Source organism: Oryctolagus cuniculus, chromosome 14, assembly GCF_964237555.1.
Source record: "Oryctolagus cuniculus chromosome 14, mOryCun1.1, whole genome shotgun sequence".
Lineage (NCBI taxonomy): Eukaryota > Metazoa > Chordata > Mammalia > Lagomorpha > Leporidae > Oryctolagus > Oryctolagus cuniculus.
In genome coordinates this window covers 85,768,761-85,792,476 of record NC_091445.1, presented here as the reverse complement: position 1 = coordinate 85,792,476, position 23,716 = coordinate 85,768,761, and the positions used below count along the sequence as shown (strand labels likewise).

Here is a 23,716-nt window from a genome sequence, read left to right as displayed (position 1 = left end):
TGCCAAAGTGATCTAAACAATGCAGAGAATGTTAAATTCCTTATTCTTGGAGCTTATGCTTAATAATTCAGCTAGGGCTTGCAGGCTATTAAGTTAAATCTACTCAGCTGATTTTATTGAACTAAAGTACAGAATTTACATGGATTCCTATTACACTTCATCTCACCAGTTCAAATAATGAGGCGCAAGTTGGCAACAAAGCACCCTTTGGGCAGAAGTATTCAATTAACTATAATCTATCTGGCTGCACTATCTCCCAGATCACATTTCTTCATGTTGTCCCCAAGACTATCACGGCACAGTCTGACAATGTGCTTTTCTGAACTCAAGATATGATTATTATGGCTTCTCTCTATCATGCAATCCTATCAAAAAGGAAACGAAGTCAGTCTGGCAAGTCACTTAACCAGGGTCTCAGTTTCCTCATCTATAAAGAAAGGAAGTTGGATTAGATTCTTTTGAGCTATAAAATTCTATGGTTCTGAAGAGATTTTATCAGGTTGTAGAAAGATACTGAAACAAATAATGAAGGAAAGCTAACCCACGTGAGAGAGGCACCCTGTCCTGAATGGATGCGTGGAGTGAAGAAGTGTGTGTAATCTCACACTGATAATCCATAAACCAGAGGGGACTCTCAGTTCTCCTTTCACATAAACTAAAGCTTCAATTCAGACTTTACCAATTAACTTGGGATCCGTCAGACAGGTTCTGGAATAAAGCTTAACACTGTGGAGTCACTGAACAAAGAAACTTGATAAGCAAATCAATACTGAAACAATTATTTTTAAGCCCTTCAAAAATATTTAATTTCATGAAACCACTCAAACTGCAAACTGTTCTTCATCATTAAAAAAGACATTTGCTTGGCTTTGCCTCTAGTTCATTCATACATTTAAAAACTGTAAGGCTAATTTTTAAAAATATATATATTCTTTTGGGCATATTTTTCCAATATGCAGGATCGTCTTCCTTTTCTTATTAAAGTTTCATCTAAAAGGCAAAATGTATTTGAAGGGTGCTCAAAGTCTAAAGAACAGAGCAAAATAAACAAAAATGTACGTTTGGATTTTTTTCTTCAAAATGTATTTCAAGCACTCTAAAGTAATCCTTCCTCCAAGCCAGTAAATTTTAGCAATGTCGTTGCTATTGTTTTATTTTCGGTAATTAAAGTTAACCACAGATTCATTACATAAAGCAAACAAAACAGCTAATATCTACAGGCCAAGAGCCCTATGCATACGGAAAATGGGTTGTTGTGTTATCATGTTCGGGGGTACACCTATGCTCTACGGCTCTGTACGCTATAATCCGGGTCCCTCTGAGAGTGCTCAAGGGCACTCAGCCAGTTGTGCCACAGTTAAGGATTCCTTTGCCTAAGAGGGGTGAGCTGCTGGTGAAGTCTTCAACCAGCCCTTAAGACTGCCATATAATAATTATGATCATATTGGAGATTGATATACTTTGCTCTCCAAGAATTAAATAGCAGTTACAAATTTAGCATATTGTTTTGACATTTGACTTTCAAAAACATATTTCAAGACTTGATGATATATCAAAATAAGGACTATCTACAGCCTTACTTAGTACACATTATTTCTGTATTACAAAAAGAAAAATGAGGCTCAAAAAGACTAGTTTATTAAATATCACAGAATATCAGTGGAAAATGGTGTTTCTTCCCCACCCCACCCCCTGCCAGGAAACTTTTATTTAAGGAAAAGTTCATACATTTCATAATTACTGCTTTAAGAACATGGTGATTCTTTCCACCATGGTGTTTATGAGTTTGTATCCATGATGTTTCTATTCACACTGTACGCAGGGATGAGAGTTTATCTTCAGCACACATGCCCAGGCAGAAAGTTGGAGTAGGATATATGCTTATTGTATAATAAAGCAAAAAATTTTTGGAAGTAAAATGTAAAATACCAGATGAAAGGCAGAGGTTAGGTAAAAAAAAAAAAATTAAAGATCAAGAAAATTAAAAAAGGCATATTGAAAAAATGGCACTTCAGGTGCTGGAAATAAATATGACATTAACATCCAGTAGTAGGGTAGGACATTTCAGGCAAGGGAAAGAAGGTGTACTTTTTAAAAAGGAAAGACCAGGTATCCATGTAAAGCAGCAAACCATGGTAATCTACCAAAGCAGTGTTTCCTGCATTTCCCTGGTATGAATGCCAGGAGGATTCACTGAAAGTTCAGCTTCCCAGGCCACTCCTTTGGAAACTCTGAATCAGCGGGTCTGAGATTGGGCAAAATAATCCTAATTTTTACAGAGAACCACAAGTGATTTTTATCAGCAAGGAAGTTTAAGAAACACTAAGTTAAAGGTCAGAGTTGATGAAAGGGAGTTATGAAAACAGAATCTTAATACAATGGTCCAAGAAATTTGGTCTTATTTTTGTAGTCAACAGACAGCAACAGTCACATTTTAAGCTTCAGGAAGGTTACTTTGGTAGCCATGAGTGGAAAGAAGAGAAAACACAAGCAGATAGAAGACAAGCTTGTAGACTTATACTATAACAATCAAGGCTACAAGTAACAAAGGTAGTGGCAAAACAAATCCAAAGGAAAAAACAGATTTGAGATAAATCTTGGAGGAAAAAATGTTAAGACAGTGCTACAGTGAAAAAAACATACCAGAAAAAAATCAGAACTGAACATAAAGTTCCTCATTGGAGGATTCTGATATAAAAAACAGAAAAAAATCACAAGGCAGATGCAAGGTTGATAAGAAAGGATAATGAATTATGCCTTGCCCAGTGCTTGGGCAATTTGTTAAGACATTCGAATAGAGAGGTGTCCAGAAGGTAGCTAGCCTAGATGGAGAGAGATTAAATTTATCACATAGCACCCACCATTAAGGAGTCAAAGGAGAGAAATATGATGACAGCATAATAGGATAACACCACTTATTTAATAATAGACTGTGAATTATGATTTTTTGGACAGAAAGGAAAGATTTTACTTGTCTTTCTAAACTGTTTGAAGTGTTTTTCAGGTAACATGATATAATCTGTGGTGGTGTCCTTTCACATTTCAATCTTCCAGCAAACATAAATTGCTTTTGGAGTATAAATTTATAATAGTATAATTTAAACATAATATTCTTTCAACTTTATGCAATAGAAGGCAGTAGAAGAAAGATAAGCTTTCAACATTTAACACATGTTGCTGCGATAAAAAGAAGAAATTCAGCTGAATTATTAGTGAAGTCAATCTGAAAATAACTATGAACAAAACTCAATTCAGACCAGAAATTCAATTTCAAGAAAAAGGTAGAAGAACAAACTCCTTTCTCCTACCCTTGTTCTCCAAGGCTGTTCAACCTGCCATCTAGGACATGGGAGTTGTGTATATTCTGAAATATACACAAGAGAAATGCCAGATTATTTTCAAAGGATCTCCAATTAGACTCACAGCTGACTTCTCAACAGAAACCCTACAGGCTAGGAGACAACAGAGGGATACAGTCCAAGTCTTAAATGAAAAAGACTGTCAACCCAGAATATTGTACCCTGTAAAGGTCTCATTTATGAATAAAGGTGAAAAAAAGACTTTTCATAACAAATAGAACTTGAAAATTTTGCACCATTCAGCCTTATAAAAGATGTTTAAGGATGTGTTACATACAGAAACACAGAAAGATAGTCATTATTATGATACAATGTGAAAGCAGAAAATCTCCCAGTAAAATTACGAAGAAAATCCAAAACAAACAATAGGAATATTTATGGAAAAATGGCAGGGCCAAGTCACCACTTTCACCATTGCTATTCAATATAATCTTGGAAGGTTTAGCCACAGTCATTAGGCAACAAATCAAAGGGATCCAATGGGAAAGGCAGAAGTCTAATTATTCCTATTTACAGATGACATGATTCTATATATAGGGGAAACAAAACACTCCACTAAAAGACTATTGGAATTCATAAAAGTGTTCAGGAAAGTGGCAGGATATAAAATTAACACAAAACAGTCAACAGCCTTTGTATACACAGACAACGCCATGGATGAAAAAGAACTTCTAAGATCAACCCCATTCACAATGCCTGTTGCTCCCCCATTTGTGGAGGAACGACACTGGACCCTGCGCTGTTCTCTTTGCCCGGCCCTTCCCAGGTTTGCTGCCGCTCCCCCACTCGTGGAGGAATGACACCGTCCCAGGTTAGCTGCCGCCCCCCCCCCCACTGCCTCCGCGGAGGGGTGGCACCCCCGCCGCTTTCCCAGCTTCCACGGAGGAGCGGCACACCGCCAGCCGGCTCTCTCAGGGGTTGCTCAGATGTTCCTCAGATGTTCCTGGTGCATGTTGTCTCTCTCCTCCTTTATAGGCCTCTTCCACCAATCCCAACTCTGCTGCCCACACGCCAAGCACGCTGCTCTCCTCCAATCAGGAGCAGGATCAGCTCCTGCAGCTTATCAGTCAAATTGGCGAGGCAGCTGTGTAGAAGTTGTTTGCTCTCAGCGCCATATTGTGGGAAAGCAGATGCATAGAATTAGTCTTAGTTCCAGTAATTTAGTCTAGTCTCAGTTGCTCCCCACAGTTCCCCCTTTCTTTTTATTCTTTGGCATTGATACGCGCCTGTCTTCGGTGCCCCACGGTGCACACTCTGCTCTGCTCTGCTCGAGTTGCCCACAGGTGCTTATAGCCCTACCAATCAGGCAGACCGAATCCGGGTCCTCTCATTGCCATGTTGTGTGGAGGCTTTTAGGCGCTGATGCAGGCCTGTGTTCGGTGCCCTGCGGCACATACTCTGCTCGAGCTGCCCGCAGGTGCTTATCGCCTTACTAATCATGCAGACCGAATCCAGGCCCTCTCATTGCCGTGTTGTGGGGAGGCCTTTTTTATTTTTCTCTATTTCTATCTCCGGGCATTCCTATTTCTTTTACTTCTATCTCCCAGCATTCTTATTCCTCTCATTTTACTTCTATCTCCGGGCATTCTTATTTCTCTTATTTCACTTCTATACTTCTATCTCCGGACATTCTTATTTCTCTTATCCCCGCAGGTTCCCGGTGCCCGCTCTGCGGCAGCTTCCTGGCGCCCCACCCCGCGGCGGCTTCCCAGCTCTGTGTGGCTTCTGCGCTCACCCCGCATTTCTCTTATCTGCGCGGCTTCCCGGCTCCACGCGTGCTCCGCGGTCTATGCGCCTTTCGAACTTGCCCCAAGGCCTCCGCGCTAGCCCCGCGCTCTCTTATCTGCTTGTGCCCCGTGCGCTCTCTCTGCGCTCGGCGGCTTCCACGAATCACAGCCTAGCTCACGTTTCCGCTATAGTTTAGCTTCGGTCTTTGTTCCCAGGTTAATCTGACGAATCCCAACCTAGCTTACGTCTCCGCTTCTGGTTTGGCTTCCCGTCTTTTGCTCCCCGGGCTAATCTGACGAATGCCAATCTAGCTTACGTCTCCGCTTCTGGTTTAGTTTTTCGCCTTTTGCTCCCCGGGCTAACTTGACGAATCCCAACCGAGCTTACGTCTCCGCTTCGGCCTACCCCCGCGGCTTCACTTTCCCTAGCTTATATTTTTCTCTCCCCGGTACTTTTCCTAGCTTTCTTCCAGCAATATTTCTCTCTCATTTCTCCTAGCTTCTCCCCACAGTCTGTATCTGAGTCTATGTTTCTTCTGGCTTTCACTTTGGCTTTCAATCTTAGATTTCTCCTAGCTTCTCCCCGCAGTCTGTCTCTGAGTCTATGCCTAGGCTTTCACTAGCTTATTCTGGCACTTTTTCCGTCCGGCTTTTCCCTAGGCTCTCCCTAATCTCTCTCCAGTATTTTCCCGCTTCTTCCCTCCTAGGTTTCATATCCGAGTCACGGCACCATTATGTCGCTCCCCCATTCGTGGAGGAATGACACTGGACCCTGCGCTGTTCTCTTTGCCCGGCCCTTCCCGGGTTAGCTGCCGTTCCCTCACTCGCGGAGGAATGACGCCGTCCAGGGTTAGCTGCCGTCCCCCGCCCCCCACTCCGCGGAGGAGCGGCACGCCGCCGGCTGGTTCTCTCAGGGGCTGTTCAGATGTTCCTCAGAAATGCCCACAGAAAAAATTAAACACCTTGGAATGCATTTAACCAAAGAGGTGCAAGATCTCTACAATGAAAATTACAAAACAGTAAACAGATAGAAGACACAAAAAATTCCATGTTTGTTGAAGAATTAATATCATCAATATGTCCTTACTACAGAAAGCAACTTACAAATTCAATGTGATCCCCAGCAAAATACCAATGACATTCTTCTCAGATATAGAAAAAATGATGCTGAAACTCATAGGGAAACACAAGAGACCTTGAATAGCTAAAGCAATCTTATTCCACAAAAACAAAGCTAGAGGCATCACAATGCCAGATTTCAAGAGATACTACAGGACAGTTATAATCAAAACAGTCTGGTACAAAAACAGATGGATAGACCAATGGAATGGAATAGAAATGCCAGAAATCAATCCATGCATCTGCAACCAACTCATCTTTGACAAAGGAGCTAAAATCAATCCCTGGAGCAAGGCCAGTCTCTTCAACAAATGGTGCTGGGCAAACTGGATCTCCATATGCAGAAGTATGAAACAAGACCCCTACCTTACACCTTATACAAAAATCAACTCAAAATGGATCAAGGATATAAATCTATGACCCAATATCATCAAATTACTAGAAGAGAACAATAGGGAAATTCTGGAAGGCATAGGCATAGGAGAAGACTGCTTGGAAACGACCCCAGCCAAATGACAAATGACAAGCTTCTCCACTGCAAAAGAAACACTCAGGCAAGAAAAGAGACAACTGACAATATAGGAGAAAATATTTGCAAACTATGAAACTGATAAAGGATTAATATCCAGAATCTATAAAGAGCTCAAGAAACTCAACAACAACAAAACTAACAATGCAGTAAAGAAATAGGCAAAGGACTTGAACAGGTATTTTTCAAGAGAGGAAAATCAAACAGCCAACAGAAACCTGAAAAAGTGCTCAGGATCACTAACCATCACAATTAGGTTTCACCTCACCCCAGTGAGAAAGGCTCTCCTACAGAGATCAATGAACAATAAATGCTGGTGAGGATGTAAGGCAAAAGGTACCTAATCCACTTTTGGTGGGAATATAAACTAGTACAGCCATTGTGGAAGATGGTATGGACATACCTCAGAAAGTTGAAAATAGATATACTAAACAGTCATACCATACCATATGACCCAACAATCCCATTCCTGGCACTTTACCTGAATGAAATGAAATCAGCATATGAAAAAATGATCTGTACTCTCATGTTTATTGCAGCTCAATTCACAATAACTAAGATATGAAATCAACCCACATGTCCATCAATTAATGACTGGATAAAGAAATTATGCTCAATATATACTTTGGAATACTACTCATCACTAAAAAAGAATGGAATCCTGTCTTTTGTAACAAAATAGCTGCAACTAGAAGCCATAAGGCTTAATGAAATAAGTCAGTCCCAAAAAGACAAATACCATATGTTGTCGCTCCCCCTCTTCGTGGAGGAACGACACAGGACCCTGCGCTGTTCTTTCGTCTGCTCGGCCCTCCCCGGGTTTGCTGCTGGTTCTTCCCGGGTTGGCTACTATCCCTTCCACCTCCGTGGAAGGGCAGTTCCCCCTGGCCACATTCCCCACTTCCGCAGGGGAGCGGCACACCGCCGGCCGGCTTTCTCGGGGGCTGCACGGGTTCCCTTAGATGTTCCCCATAGATGTTCCTGGTGCATGCCGTCTCTCTCCTCCTTTATAGTCCTCCTCCGCCAATCCTAACTCGGCTGCCCACACGCCGAGTATGCTGCTCTCCAATCAGGAGCAAGTCCTACAGTTTATTGGTTGAACTGGAAGCAGCTGTGCGGAAGCTGCTTACTTCTCTCCCAGCGCCATATTGTGGGAGAGCAGATGCATAGAATAAGTCTTAATTCCAGTAACTCAGTCTAGTCCGGTTGCTCCCCACAGATCCCCCTTTCTTTTTATTTTTTGGCGTTGATACGCGCCTGTCTTCGGTGTCCCGCGGCACACACCTGCTCTACTTGCTAGAGTTGCCACAGGCTCTTACAAGTCCTATCAATCAGGCAAACCGAATCCGGGTCCTCTCTTCGCCATGTTGTGAGGAGGTTTTTAGGCGCTGATGCGTGCCTGTGTTCGGTGCCCTGCAGCGCATGCTCTGGTCGAGCCTGCAGGGGCTTACAAGCCCTATCAGGCAAACCGAATCCAAGCCTTCTCATTGCCTTTTTGTGGGGAGGCCTTACTGATGTTAATTCGTGCCTGTCTTCGGTGACCTGCGGCGCATAAGCTGCTAGCCGCCCAGGTGCTCATCGCCTCACTAATCGGGCAGACCGAATCCAAGCCTTCTAATTGTTGTATTGTAGGGAGGCCTTTCTATTTCTCTATTTCTCTATCTCTGGGCATTCCTATTTCTCCCATTTTACTTCTGTCTGCCAACATTCCCATTTCTCTCACTCCACTTCCAAACTTCTGTTTCTCTTATCCCCGCAGCTTCCCGCTGCCCGCCCCGAGGCTACTTCTCGGCGGCCTCCCGGCTGAGCCGCTTCAGCCCGCGCCTCTTTCATCTGCGCAGCTTCCCGGCTTTGCGCGGCTTGGCTTCGCGCGCTCCGCGGTCTCCACGCCCTTCGCGTCTGCACCACGGCCTCGCGCCAGCCCCGTTCCCTATCTATTCACGCCCCGTGCTCTCTCTGCACGCGGCGGCTTCCGCGAGTAACACAGCGTAGCTTACGTGTCCGCCACTAGCATTCAATCTAAGTTCCCCGGGCTAGCCTGGCGAATTCAACCCAGCATACGTCTCCGCCCCACGATCTGGCTTCCCGTCCTTTGCTCCCCGGGCTAATCAGACGGATCCCAATCTAGCTTACGTTTCAGCTTCTGGTTTCAACTTTTCGCCCCCCATTCCCGGGCTAACTTGAGAACCCCAAAGTGGCTTCCGTTTCCGCCTTGGCCTGCCCCCCGCGGCTTCAATTTCCCTAACACTTTTCTCTACCCGGTATGTTTCCCCAAACTTTCCTCCAACGATATTCCTCCCTCATTTCTCCTGGCCTCTCCCCACAGTCCGCGTCCGAGTCTGTTTGTTCTAGCTTTCACTTTCGCTTTCGACCTTAGAGATTTCTCCCAGCTTCCCCCCATAGTCCGTATCTGAGTCTATGCCTAGGCTTTCAATAGCTTCTTCCGGCACCCTTTTCGTCCGGCTTTTCCCTAGGCTGTTTGCTAGTCTCTCTCTCCAATATTTTCCCTAGGCTGTTTGCTAGTTTCTCTCTCCGATATTTTCCCTGTTCTTCCCGTTTCTTCCCTCCTAAGTTTCATATCCGTCCTAAGTTTCCTATCCGAGTCACGGCACCATTATGTCGCTCCCCCTCTTCGTGGAGGAACGACACAGGACCCTGCGCTGTTCTTTCGTCTGCTCGGCCCTCCCCGGGTTTGCTGCTGGTTCTTCCCGGGTTGGCTACTATTGCTCCCCACAATATGTTTTCCCTGATCTGTGGTAACTAATAGAGCATCAAAAATGTAATGTATAGGAGTGAAATTGACATTTGGAAATTCTATGATTGTTTAAAGCCCTTGTCTTTACTGTTGAGACGCAGTATTTTCTTCTTCTTACTTTTTGTTGAATTTTTTAGGGTAGGGATAATCTTATGGCTATAAATTAAAATGAAAGTAGATCATTGTAAATATTAAGAATAAAGCAAGGGATGAAGGAGGATGGGTGGGAGTTTGGGCGGGAGGAATTGTAGGGTAGGAAATATCACTATGTTCTGAAATCTACATATACGAAATATACGAAATTTGTATATATTAAATAAAATTTAAAAAAGAGAAATAGATGACTGTATTAAACAACTAAGATAAGGATGGTTATTGCTTTAATTATCACAACAAAGACTGAATCTAATCCTCTGGGTTTCAGTGTTCACTAAATTTCAAGAAAAAAAAGACATATTAGAACCTTGGGAATAAAAATCCTTGAAGATGATCGTCTTAGATGATGATACATACCAGAATCACTGCTCTAAACAATGACATGACACTGTGTTTCTATACTGAGTATTGTGATGAAAGTGAAAAGGGGAAAACCACACTTTTTGGTCTAAGTCTATGAGGCCATGTATTTGAGTTCAGTTCCCAGTTATAGCTGCTTACTAGCTATGTGACTTTGAGTAAATTGTAACTTATCTATATTTGAATTTTTTCACAGGTAGAATAAGAATAATAACATCCATCTCAAAGGTTATAATGAGAAGAAATGAAACAAAATATATATAAATAACATTTAGATGAATATAAGGGTTTTAGTCTATATTAATAATAATGACAAAAATAATCATAATTATCATCTAGCAAATCAATTAAACAAATAGCAATTAAGATCTGAGTAAGTTCAACTACTCAAAAAATTATATTTCTAAGTAACAGAAAAATGCCATATTTTAAAAATAATTTTTATATTTAACAAAATTAATAAATTATTTACAGAAATTCTAGATAATTTTGAGAGCAAATATCTCAGAAGTTGCAAATATTACTAACTGCAAACCATCACACAAATCAACTCAATGAACATTACTGGATGTGTACCATGTGAAACATGGTGTTCAGTACAGCAGGAGAGATAACTCAGAAAAGAGGTTTAATTCGCGATTACCTGACTGACTCGATTTACTTCTTCCTCTTCTTCCTCAGCTTCTTCTCCAAATGAAAGTAAACTAAAATTTCTAGTTTAAAAAAATAAAATAAAATAAAATTAGGAAAAGTTAAATGAAATTTGTAAGTACCCTATTTTCCAAAGCAACAAAACAGAATACAATGTTTTAAAAAGACAGTATTACTTAGTATGATGCATGAGTATCCTATATTTTCAGGATAATGTTAAGCCTTTACCTTAGACCACTGACGTTTCATGCATTATTATAAACTAATGACTAAAAACCCATCCTGAGCATTACCATTAAATATACCTAAAGCATGACAAAAATAATCAAACTTGTGTAATTATCAAAATTGGTAGTAAAATGGAGATTTCTGGCAAACAACTGAGAACACTAAAAATGGAGAGCAATTAATCTAGAATTTGGCAAAATATGTCAATATTTTAAAATTAATAAGGTACACAAAACTGTCAGACAAAAAAAAATACCAGCAATAAACTTTAAAATGAAAGTAGTCAGTGGTAAGAAAAAAATTGTCTCCACTGATCCTTCAAACTAGGGTAAATCTCATATAATATAAACAACAGATTATTAAAATTTGCTCTCGAATATTAGAAAAATTAAAGATTTGGAAACAAATTTTTTCCCAAAACCTAGATGCAAGCAATGGCTACCAAACATCCCTAATATACTTTCTGTGGATGAAAAGAAAACACACCAAAAAAACTAACTTTGAGCTTACTGTCAAGATAAATCAAACTGATGAATGCCACATAAGAATATAGTGACAGTGACTTTTCATCCACAGATAAATTAGTCAAAATGAATGAATCAAGAAATAAAAGGAAATCAAATACATAAGCTTTACTTAAATAATAAGTTATTTTGCCATGAAGCATCAACTGTTTATTAAAGTATCTAGCTGATGTCTGATAGAATATCCAGGAAATAAACTAATATGTATTGAATATCTACACTATTTGATGTTTCCACATAGCCCCTATGAGTTAATCTTCAAGACAATCAGGTGTTGTACTTATTAGAATCTTCCTTTTGTAAGATAAGGCAATGAATTTCAGGAAAATAAACTTTGCTTCTCATTAACTGTGTTGGTCAGGATTATATATAGAATTGTCTGACTCTAACATTTATAAATACAATAAAATCCCTAATAAGGATGCTACAATTCAGTAAAGAGAAAACTGAACTCCAACTCTTACTATTTTACTAATATAGATAGTAGTAATAATGTAAAGATTCTTATCACAAAATACTGAAATTCATTTTAAAAGTTCTTATTGTTTTGCAGACTACCTTAAGCAAATAATCTAGAATATTAAATGAAAATTTTATGTTTTAAAATGTTTATTAAAATATTATTTTAATAGCACCAAAAATAAGGGATGGAAGTAACAGTCTTTAAAAATATTCTTTATACTTTTCTCTACTTTCCAAATACTTCATACTGAGTGACTATATGTATTAATTTTTAAAAAGCCAAACTAGAGTTTTTCAATTCATTTGTATAACTGAATGAGGATAAAATATTTATTTATTAACATAGGTTTCATATAGACATATGAGATGGCATAATTTCATCTTTAGGAAAAATAACACCCTGACAATAACCACATCTTCTTCATTCAAACTAGTCTTTCCCTTTCTAGAAAATAATTATTATAAAGAGAAATAAAATAAACCAAGTGAAATAGAGTTGCTTTTCAAATTGAAGAAAAATCTTTCTACTATGATTACTTTGTGCCTTTAGGTTTCAGTTTCTTTACTTCCTCCTCTGGTTTCTCTTTTTTTGGCTTTTTAATTTCCCTTGGAATGATGTCATCAAATGGATTAAACAAAACCTATGAAAAGAAATAGTTTAAAAACATTATTTCATTGTTTTAATTTCACAAAAGAGGAAAACCAATATTTACTGTCACTGACATCGGTGTCTGTAGTTTTCTTCCCACATAAATGTTATTAGTATAGTGATATATATATATATACATCACTTATGTCGCCTCATTGGATTCTCCTAATAATCCTTTATCTATTAAGTAAGTGATACTGTATTTTATTTCCATTTACAAAAGGAAAAAATACTTAAGAAAACTTAAATGATACGTAAAGTAACAAAGTGAAGTGTTTTGACCTTCATAAGAATCTTTCTGACGCAATGAACAGTCACTCTTCAATTACCTATGAAGTCATTTCTTCAGGCTAATTCCTCTAAGTTTCTATTCAGAGTTAAGCTTTTTAATCACTGGATTTTCAGCTAAAGTTTCATCTTTGAATTCTAAACCTTTAATTTAAAATATTCTTCATCAGAACTTGAGCATAAATAGAGATAAAATCTGAGTTGTGAGGTTAATTTGGTAAAAACTCTTCATCTAATAGTTTAAAAATACTAATAACCAATCCCTCTTAAATAACAAGTTAAGTGCTATATCTCATAATAATTATATTCCCTACCTCAGAACTTTTTATTTTGTGTGGGTTCCGTGGTCTTTCATCATCATCAATATCTACTTCTGTCAGTCGCAACATGTTATACACTGTATCCCCTGTAACCTATCAAATAAAAGTATAAAATGTAATTTCAAATTATTGTATTCAATTTTTCAATTAAAAGGAATATTTGAAAAGATTTTTAAAATAATTAATAGGGAATTTCATAGTATTACCTAACAGCATATGTTTTAAGTAATACAAATAAAGCAGCTTCATCTCAAGGGAAAAGCAATAGATGGAGTTCTACCCCGCAATAAGTTTTTTGGGAAATGTCCAAAATATAGTTAGCGTCAGTTTTTACTAAAATAAAAATACAATGCCAAACAACTTCTAACTGAATAATAACTTTTCATTCAAACATCAAAAACAAATTTAGAATCTAGCACAGAAAAAAAACAAATAATATCAATAATAACGTAAGTGCTTTGTAGATATTTCCTCATTTAAAACTCATAAATATCCTTCAACTAGGAACTATCATTATCTCCTTATGCAAATGAAGAAATTGAATCTCAAAGAAGTGTTAAAGCCAACAGTGATTGCTTTTCCAGCTTCTAATATGCTATATGTTGTCTCTAGTGTGTCGGTTACATCAATTGTAAAAAATGGTAGAAAATGGCTACTTAAATCCCACTTTTTATACACTCTTATATTTTAAAAATAATGGAGGAAAAGAGGAAATCTATGAATAACATACAACCTGCTTAGGAGTGGTTCAAAAGAACGTGCCTGTACAGATACCCTAACCCATGTTGTTAAGTATGGAGCAATTACATTGATTTTTCATGATTTTAATGTTATTTTCATTCAGCATTTCCAAAATTTTATAAATACAACAGATTTTCCAATTGTACCAAGTTGTTTTTTTCCCTTTCATCATCACAAAATCCAGTTTTACCAAGGATCCGGGAGAAACAATTTTTACTGGACCAGCAGAGGGGGCTGATACACTAGTGATGTCTCATATGCCTAAAACTAAGACTTCAAATATACTCATATAGGAATACATTTGAGAAGAGAGATGAATGAGGAAAAAAATCCATCATTAAAGAGAACTGTTGAAAATTCTATAGAAACAGCACTCCCTGCTATGACAATGAATGCAAATGGGATTAAATAGGCACTTGCATCTCCTGTATGTCAGTGTCAGCACAACTTCCACTTTAAAGGTGAGGGAATTCATCCTTAGCAAGATAAACTTTAAAGTGCTCAATGGAATTACCTAAGGGTCTTTCTAAAACTGTAAGAACAATATTGGCTGAATGGCATAGTAACTAATACCATTACCATAGCTTTAAAGAAAGACCATAGCTTTAAAGAAAGCAGCTGTGTCCAGCTGCTCTTCTTCTGATGCAGCTCTCTGCTATTATGGCCTGGGAAAGCAGTGGAAGATGGTCCAAGTGATTGGACCCCTGCACCCACATTGAGGACCCAGAAAAAACTCCTGGCTTCTGGCTTTGGATCGGCTTAGAGCAGACTGTTGCAACCATTGGGAAAGTGAACCAGCGGATGGAAGACCTTTCTCTCTGTCTTTCCCTTTATCTGTCTGTAACTCTGTCTCTCAAATTAAAAAAATAAAATCTATATCTATCTATCTATCTATATATACACACACATATATATATAATATATAAACTAAATATTCCAGAAATACTTTTATAAAGGAAGCTCTTAGATAAGTTAATCATATATATATATATATCACAGATTAACGAATAACATAAAACCAAAGACCAAACTGTAAATTTAAGATAAGTAGACACTAACCTTTCCAAAGATGGTGTGTTTATTATTAAGTTCATCTGCTCGACCCAAAGTAAAGAAAAATTGACTGCCATTATCATGAGGACCAGCATTTGCCATGGCAACCAGTCCTCTCCTATTAAAACGCAACCGAGAGTGAAATTCATCCTGAGGTACAAAAAATATTTAGAGAATGTTCTCAGTTATAAGATATTTCAAATTCAATTGATTATTTACCTGACCAGTAAGATCTCAAAATACTAACAAAATCTCAAAATACTAACAAAAATGATAAGTTTAATTTAACTGACTTTTAAGTGTAATCAAGTCTAATATTTATACTTTTAATGCACTTAAACTAGAAATCACTAACCTATAAGTATATTCTAGACATACTCAGCCACAGATCAGCATATTTTGTGGAAAGCTGTCTACTAACATGCAGGGGAAGGGTATTCATTTGGGAGTAGATTTCTAAGATTCACTTCCCTATTATTATCCCTCAAAACCATCCAAGCTTTTAAAATCTTTTTTTTCTTCAAGAAAACAATGTTGAGTCATTGCAGAGTCTTCAGGTAATAGTCATCATCTCATTATAAATGTCGTAAAACAATTGCTTTCTTCTCATTTTTTAATTAAAGGAATTTATTCTGATTATGTTAAATGATTTCACTGTGACTTCACTGAAGCCCTAAGCTGAATCTTCTCTGAACTGGCATTGGTCCAATCTGCTAGTTTCCGAAAGGGCAGGAGCAAGCCTTTCTAAGATGGTTATCTTGCATGATAGGGTTACTTAACACATACATAAGCCACTTTGTTTACAGAATATCCAATGGTTCTAGGCCTTTTGGCTAAGATTGAGTACACAGAATTTCCATCCAGACCTGATTTTGCATTATGTATAATGTAGCCATGAATGTAATCACTGCTTGTCATAAATGAAGTTATTTTTCCTTAATAAGTTAATTCTCAAAGAGATCTGAATTCAATGAATCATTACTCTATATACTGTATTTTAAATTACCTAACATAAAAATTTAACAAAATAATTGTAGTATATGAAAATAAAAAAGCAAAAAATTAATCAGAAAGGAATTGTAAAAAAAGCTATTCTGTTACACCAAATACTAGAATAAAGGAATGCTTCCTACTAGACAGAGGCTCTAAAACTATGAGTCATTTTACTTTGGTAAATATAAATAGGCTAACTTGACATCTAAATTTTTTCATAATCATTTCCTATTTCCTAAGGCCATTATCATCTGGAAATTAAAGCAAACAATTCATAAAGTATTTTTCTGAAGACTCACACAGTAACTCAGAGAAGAAAGGAAACTCCAGACATTCTACCCCATTAACAGAAATATGAAGTTTTCAAAAACTTCTAAATTCTAAGAGCTTTTGATGTTCATTCATTCAAAGAACATGATACAGGTACCAGCAGTTAATAATGAACACAAATTTTAGTTTTCACTTGAACACACAGTTCTTTCTATCTTAACTATGACATTACCTCATTGTTCTTCTAAGATTTGTTGGTAGTTAAGAAATCACTGACCTATTCCTAATGTATCTTTTTCTAACACTTTTTATGTTGCTTTTCCTGTTGTGATTTTTCAATTGTGGTGTGCATTTTGTGCCGCGAGATCTATTGTGCATGATTTAGAATATATTCTTCTGTGAGCTGAATTGTGTAACCCCCAAATTCATACACTGAGCTCCTAGCCCACAATGTCACTTATATTTTGGTCCGTGAGGAGGTAATAAAGGTTAAAACAATGTCATAAGGATGGGCCCCTAGTCCAATAATGCTTGCGTCCTTATAAAAATAAGGGATTCCAGACTTCTCTTTCCCTTCTCCACTGTGAGGATGTCAGAGAAGGCAGTCATCTGCAAGCCAGAAAAACAGACCTGACCGCGAACCACTGCTTGATCTTCTCAGCCTCAGAACCATGAGAAACAAACCCTACTGTTGAAGCCATCCAGCCTGGTATTTGGTGATAGCAGGATGAGCAGTCTACTACAGATTCCAGATACTGTTTACATAAAACTTAAAGTAGAATAGCATATGCAGTGTTTAAAAAATGCTTTCATTTACAGAGCTGCAGATATTCAATACAGACAGACATCAGGAAATACTCTATCTTTATTCTGAACCATGTCTTTTTCACTACCTCCTTGAGTTCCCCCTGAATTAATTCTAGTATAAAATCTTACATTAAGACAACTTACAAAGAATGCTTGATGGGAAAAGTGTTGTTCTTATGCTGTGTAATCTTAAATATGTGACAGACATTGATTTTGCATACTAACATTTCTTTTTGGAATTTTTTTTCTTAAGGGACACATCGTTTTTGAGTAAGCATTCCAAGCTCACTTGCCTTGAATGGGGCTCCATAGATAGACTCTCCACCAGTCCCTGTGCCAGTAGGATCTCCTCCTTGAACTATAAAACCAGGTACAACTCTATGAAAAATGGTGTTGTCATAATAAGCTGAAAAAAAAAAACCAAAAATAATTTAGCAATATCTAAAATCAAGCCCATCTACCATTGTCAGAGCTAATATACAACTTGATCCAAGATTGGTTTTCTTCAGCTCCCAAACCAATACTTTATTTTTCCTATTTCTTAAAAAATATCAGGGCTGGCACTGTGCCATAGCAGGTAAAGCTGCCGTCTGCAGTGTCGGTATCCCATATGGGCACCAGTTCAAGTCCCGACTGCTCCACTTCCAATCCAGCTCTCTGCTATGGCCTGGGAAAGCAGTAGAAGACGGCCCAAGTCCTTGGGCCCCTGCACCCATGTGGGAGACCTGGAAGAAGCTCCTGGCTCCTGGCTTGGGATGAGCCCAGCTCCAGCAGCTGTAGCCAACTGGGGAGTGAATGAGCAGATGGAAGACTTCTCTCTCTCTCTGCCTCTCCCTCTCTGTTACTCTGCCTCTCAAATAAATAAATAAATATTTAAAACAACAACAACAACTAGGGACATATCAAGCAAATGAAATCTGTGATATTTTATTGAATCCTGAATTTAAGAAAATAGTTATAAAAGAAATTGTTAGAAATATCAGAGAGGCAGGCATTATGGTGCAGTAGGTTCAGCCACTGTGTGGGGTGTCTGAACCTCTTATGGGAGTGCCAGTTTGAGCCCTGGCTACTTTGTTGCTGATCCAGTTTCCTGCTTTTCTTATTTCCTACTTCTTTTCTTCACTCCGTGGAGAATTAATTCATTAATATGCAAACAACAAACAAACACACAATATATCAAAATTATTCAGATTGTAGGTCTACCACCATCAATGCACTCTCCACAAGAAACTTTTACTAAACAAGGTAAATAATTAACATAATATATATGTGAGTCCAATTAGACTACAAATCTGTTTGCTAAATTAATGAAATTATTTACATTTATATATAAATATACAATTTAGAAGTCATAAACATACAGGATAGGTTATATATGATCTCCTGTAGTATGAGTATCTGGACTCTAGAATCATTAGGAAGTCTTGATAGAGAAGAAAGAAGTTAACTTGGATATGGCAGAAAGCATGGCATCTCAGTGAAGCAAAGAATTTGGTGGGGAGCAAGAACTCGAGTTTGACTGAATACGAGAGTTCATATTAAAAAGTAGCACCAATATGTATATGAAAAGATAGTCAACATCAGTAGTCATCAGAGAAATGTAAGTACAATAATTGTATACATATATAAAAAAGTATGAAAACAAGCACTTCAACACTTGCATAAAAATGTTCATAGCAGCAGTATTCACAACAGCCAACAGGTGGAAACAACTCAAATGTCTATCAACAGATAAATGGGTAAATAAAATGTGATATAAACATACTAGGGAATAATATTCAGACATAAAGGGGGAGGAAGTAATAAAAAATGCTGCATGAATGAAGCTCAAAAACATGTTAAGAGAAAGAAGTCAAATACAAAAGGTCACAGACTGTATGATTCCATTTATATGAAATAGCCAGAACAGGTAAATCCATAGAGATGGAAAACAAGCTGGTGGTTTTCAGAGACAGGGGATTTGGAGGGGAGAGAAAAGGGAGTAGCTGCTTAATGGGTAGAGTCTTCTTTTGTAAAATATTTTGCAATTACACAGAAGTGCAGGTTGCACAACATAGTACATGTCCTAAACGCCACTGAAGTGCATACTTTATTATTTATTTTTAAGACTTATTGATTTATTTGAAAGTCAGAATTACAGAGTGAGAGGGAGACACAGAGAGAGAGGCCTTCTATCCATTCATTCACAACCTAAGTAGCCACAACAGCCAGGCCAAAGCCAGGAGCCAGGAGCTTCATCTGGGTCTCCCGCGTGAGTGACAGGGGCCCAAATACTTGGGCCATCTTCTGCTGCTTTACCAAACCATTAGCAGGGAACTATATTGGAAGTGGAACATCGAGACATGAACCAGTGCCCATAAGGGATGCCAGCATCACAGGCAGCAGCTTTACCCAGTATGCTATAATGCTGGCTCCTGAACTGTATACTTTAAAATGGTAAGCTTTATGTCACATAAATTTTATCTCAGTTTTTTTTTTAAAAATCCAATAAGTGGAAGGAAAGAAATCATTTATTTCTCATTGAAGTTAGTTTTATTAGTTAGACAGGTAAGTACAAGAGGAAAATACATGAATATACCTAGCTCCAAAGGAAACAGCGAACAAATTAAAACTATTATTGTTGTTGTACAATAAACAACAATCAAGCAGCAACAAAGTAGGCTGAGTTGGGGCCAAGTATTCACTGCAGTCATGACTCAATCATATGCTGAGGGTTGCAGAATAGAAAGAGCAAGAGCAGAGTTTCCTGAAGACTCCACGGAGCAGCAGCAATGTCTACCACTAGATTTCTTACCCTACATGCTGAAAAATGTCTTTCTTTTTTTTTTTAAGTCATTTTGAGTTGAGTCTTCTATTATTTGCAACTGAATACAAGTTAACAAATCCAGTGAAACATATCTATCAAGTACCTATTGAGTTAGGCACTGTACTGCACACAATTACAGACATAATTCATAAAATACTTATAATGGTTTGCAAGCACTCTAATAATTATTTAATTTGCAAAGTAAAACCATATAACATTTGTATTTTTAAAAAAGTAATCTATGATAAGACAACTGCATCCAGTACATAGTGTACTAGAAGTGGAATTGGAATACCAGATGATTTTTTTTTAGTCCCTTCACCCAGGGGAAGAGCTACTGGGCCACATTCATTCAGGAGTGCTCCCCAGGGAAGACAAGCACCTTCTTGTTACAGACAGAAACTGTAAAAACCAAAAGTCTAAAAGGAAGTTCTAAGTCTTGCCTCTTGCTAGCTGTACAACCTTACACAAAATTTTCTGTTTATAAAACTAAGAATATAAATTATTATTACAGTGTCACTCAAAATATTAAATATGAAAGGAATTATAAAATTTCAAGTTCAACACAAATATGGGTTAATCTTTAATATTTTCATTCAAATTCTACGAATTCAAATTCAAATAGAAAATATACTCTGGTATATTTCATACAATGAAAATATTCCATTAGCTCCATGATAAGAAGTCACTCAACATTCTGTAAGCACCTGATGAGATTTTTTTTATAAAAGATCACTCCAACTCCCATCATACAGAATGCCCTGGAAGGAGATAAGATAGGGGTGGGGAGGGGGAAAAGGGAGAGGGAGTAATGGAGAGAGAGAGAGAGAGAGAGAGAAGGAGAAATTCTCAAGAGTCAAAACATGACTATGGTTTATCTTGAGATGCACAGATTCAAGAACTCTTTAGGAAATAGGATATATAAGAACCAGACATATGAGAGAACTTCCAAAAGCTAATGGGAAATGGGAAAAGAAGATACTGTGAATTTTCTATGAACGTTTTAAAGTCCTATATATATATTGCATGTGAGGGAAGTCCCCTTCATGGGGACATGAAAGAAATCTTTAATACTTGTATTCACAAATTCTAAAATCACACCATTCTATTCCTTTATCCTATTTGCTGTTAAGTGTCTCAGTAATGTTGGCTGATAAATTTTCATGATTTTCCTAATTGTTGGATGTGTGAATTTATTATAATACTATATAGAAAAATGAGTAAAAATTGTATATAATCTTTATAATTATGTATTCTGTCACTGCTGGACTTCTTGGTTTTCATAAATTTTCCATACCTACTATTTCCACTTCTCTGAAATTTGCTAATAATCACTGTTAAGTTTTGCATTTTTAATGGTCTTTATAGTTTGCTCTAAGAGATTTTGCTGTTTGTAATGTTTATTTCTTAAAAATGTATGCCTTGTTCCTGTAAGTATTTTAAAGAGGATTTATTCCTTCATCATGCATGTCCAAAGTATCTTTCTGAATGTTCCACACTATTTAAAAAAGAGATTCAAAAATAACTCATATATGATATGAAGTTCCTGTATGATTATTATTTGACTCTAGTATCTGTCATTACAGTCTTAATTTCTGATTATGATATATTTTGATTAATCATATTTCCAGCCCAAAGAGATACAAGTATAGGAATGTATATTTGTATTTTTAGATCATAAATATGTTCCTTCTTCTAGGATCTTGTTTTGTATTTAATTTTGTACTTTATTATTATGATAATTTTTTACCTAAAACTCATTTTCTGATCAGTTACTATTTACTTCAGCTTTTCTCAAATTTTTAAACAAATATTTTTATAATATAGTAACATATATTTATGTTTCTCATTTTTATAGAATTAATAAACTATTGTCAAAGAGGTAGGGGACAAACAATAACTGATGAAGGATAGACCATGAGAGACAAGCCTACAGTAACATAGTGGTGAAGAGATTAATAGTGCATAAAGTAATTTTATTTCTTGCTCACATTTCAGAGGAACTAATGAAATTCCCAAAGTTAATGAGCTTCCCTTGCCTACCCTTATAACTTCTTCCCCTGCTTTTTAAATTGACAATTTGAAAAAGTTTGCACCTACTTTAAATATTCACTTAACTGCAGCAGAGACCTAAAATCCAAGACTAATTCTGTGTGACAAAGATCTGCTGGTTTTGTAAAGGCTATGGACTTCATTTCAAATGTGAACACCATTTTAGTTAAGGGTTATATTTGACGCTGTGCTCCCACTACTTCAATGTTTATATTCATTTGCCTTTAAATTCTTGAAACCATGTGCTTTTTTTATATTGACATAAGTACTACACAATCTAGAAATAGTATAACTTTTTGAAATCATAGAATCAAAAAATTGAAATGAAGTTCTCTGCATTATCTTCTTGAAATATTGATCTTACTCATTTAAGAGTATCTTTATAGGCCGGCGCCGCGGCTCACTAGGCTAATCCTCCGCCTAGCGGCGCCGGCACACCGGGTTCTAGTCCCGGTCGGGGCGCCGGATTCTGTCCCGGTTGCCCCTCTTCCAGGCCAGCTCTCTGCTGTGGCCAGGGAGTGCAGTGGAGGATGGCCCAGGTGCTTGGGCCCTGCACCCCATGGGAGACCAGGAAAAGCACCTGGATCCTGGCTCCTGCCATCGGATCAGTGCGGTGCGCCGGCCACAGCGCGCTGGCCGCGGCGGCCATTGGAGGGTGAACCAACGGCAAAAGGAAGACCTTTCTCTCTGTCTCTCTCTCTCACTGTCCACTCTGCCTGTCAAAAAATAAAAAAAAAAAAAAGAGTATCTTTATTTAAACCAGTTGTCTCAGCCTTCTTATTGTCCTGTCTAGTGATAACCTGTGCAGTTAAGAAAACTATTCTGGTTGTTTTTCTAATCTTTTTTCTTTTTATTTGTATTCATAAAAATAGAGAATAATTTTTTGTTGTTGTAATTGGGCTTCATCATCATCCAATTTAAAAACCTCATTGTTTTCTTCATTGTCATATCATATCCAGATATCTTCTGTTTCTCCCATTCACCTGGCCATGGACTGCAATCCAGCATTCATTCCTGAAAATGGTTCTGTAATTTCACTCTCCTCCTGTAAAACTTGAGCTTTTAATTCTTCAAACTTCTTACCAGAAATGAGTCTGACTTTTCTGTCTCCTGTGTTTCTCAGCTTTGTTGACAGTTATTTGAGGCCTCTCTGATTGAACTACCTGTCTGATTCTATTTCCTTCCTGCCTGCCATAGCAATTATTAATAATAGTCTTTGCAGATGTTTTTTTTCTACTGAATTTTTTGGCAGGTTTTTTTTTAGGGGGGGCTGGTTATTTTTTATGCCTTAAATATTTCCCTAGTAATTATCTATTTGTCTCATTAGCTATTCGGAGAGTTCTTGACATGCCCTAATACTGATATTTTGGATAATCTTTCACACTTAGTGTCTAACCCAAAATGCTTTTTTCTGATACTCTGAGTAACATTGAAAGTTTCTAAAAATCAGATATAAGTTAGAATGATAATGATCTGCCATCACTGAAAAGATTTAAAATCATAAGCAATGTATTCTAGAAGCCAACAAGAAGCTCTAAAAGTGTTTGGAAAGTTTGGTTCCCTAAGAGAATATTCTGAAGGGAAAAACATTCAGCTAATACATAATGACAGTTTTTTTTTTAAAAAAAAAAAAAAAAGGAAAAACAGTCACTTTCTGACTTAAATTAAAAAAAAAAAAAGAACCAGAGGTACTGATGATAATATCACTAAATGCTGCATAAAAGGCTTTGTGGAGAAAGTAGAATTTTGAAGACAATAAAAAATATGTAGACTTCAACAATAAAATAGAGAAAACATGTCCCTCCACCCCCCCAAAAAAGAGAACCAGAATGAGGCTGTCTATGAAAACGGAAATCTCCAAGAAATA

General features: G+C 37.4%; 1 protein-coding gene across 5 annotated transcripts in view; it reads right to left on the bottom strand.

Moving 5' to 3' along the window:
* CWC27 (CWC27 spliceosome associated cyclophilin) overlaps positions 1–23,716 on the bottom strand; it is a 233,224-nt gene that overhangs the window by 201,204 nt on the left and 8,304 nt on the right. For 4 of the 5 annotated variants that reach the window (XR_011382063.1, XM_051853710.2, XM_002714061.5 and 1 more), the window contains exons 3-7: positions 17,285–17,397; positions 14,928–15,071; positions 13,122–13,220; positions 12,408–12,511; positions 10,649–10,718 (exon numbers count right to left, since the gene is read on the bottom strand). Coding sequence is in view for 4 of the 5 variants with exons in the window: in XM_051853710.2 (XP_051709670.1) it covers positions 10,649–10,718; positions 12,408–12,511; positions 13,122–13,220; positions 14,928–15,071; positions 17,285–17,397 (530 nt within the window). In the remaining variant the exon portion in view is untranslated. Of the gene's footprint in view, positions 1–10,648; positions 10,719–12,407; positions 12,512–13,121; positions 13,221–14,923; positions 15,072–17,284; positions 17,398–23,716 lie in introns of all 5 variants that reach the window. The other variant, XM_070056755.1, reaches the window with a different exon arrangement.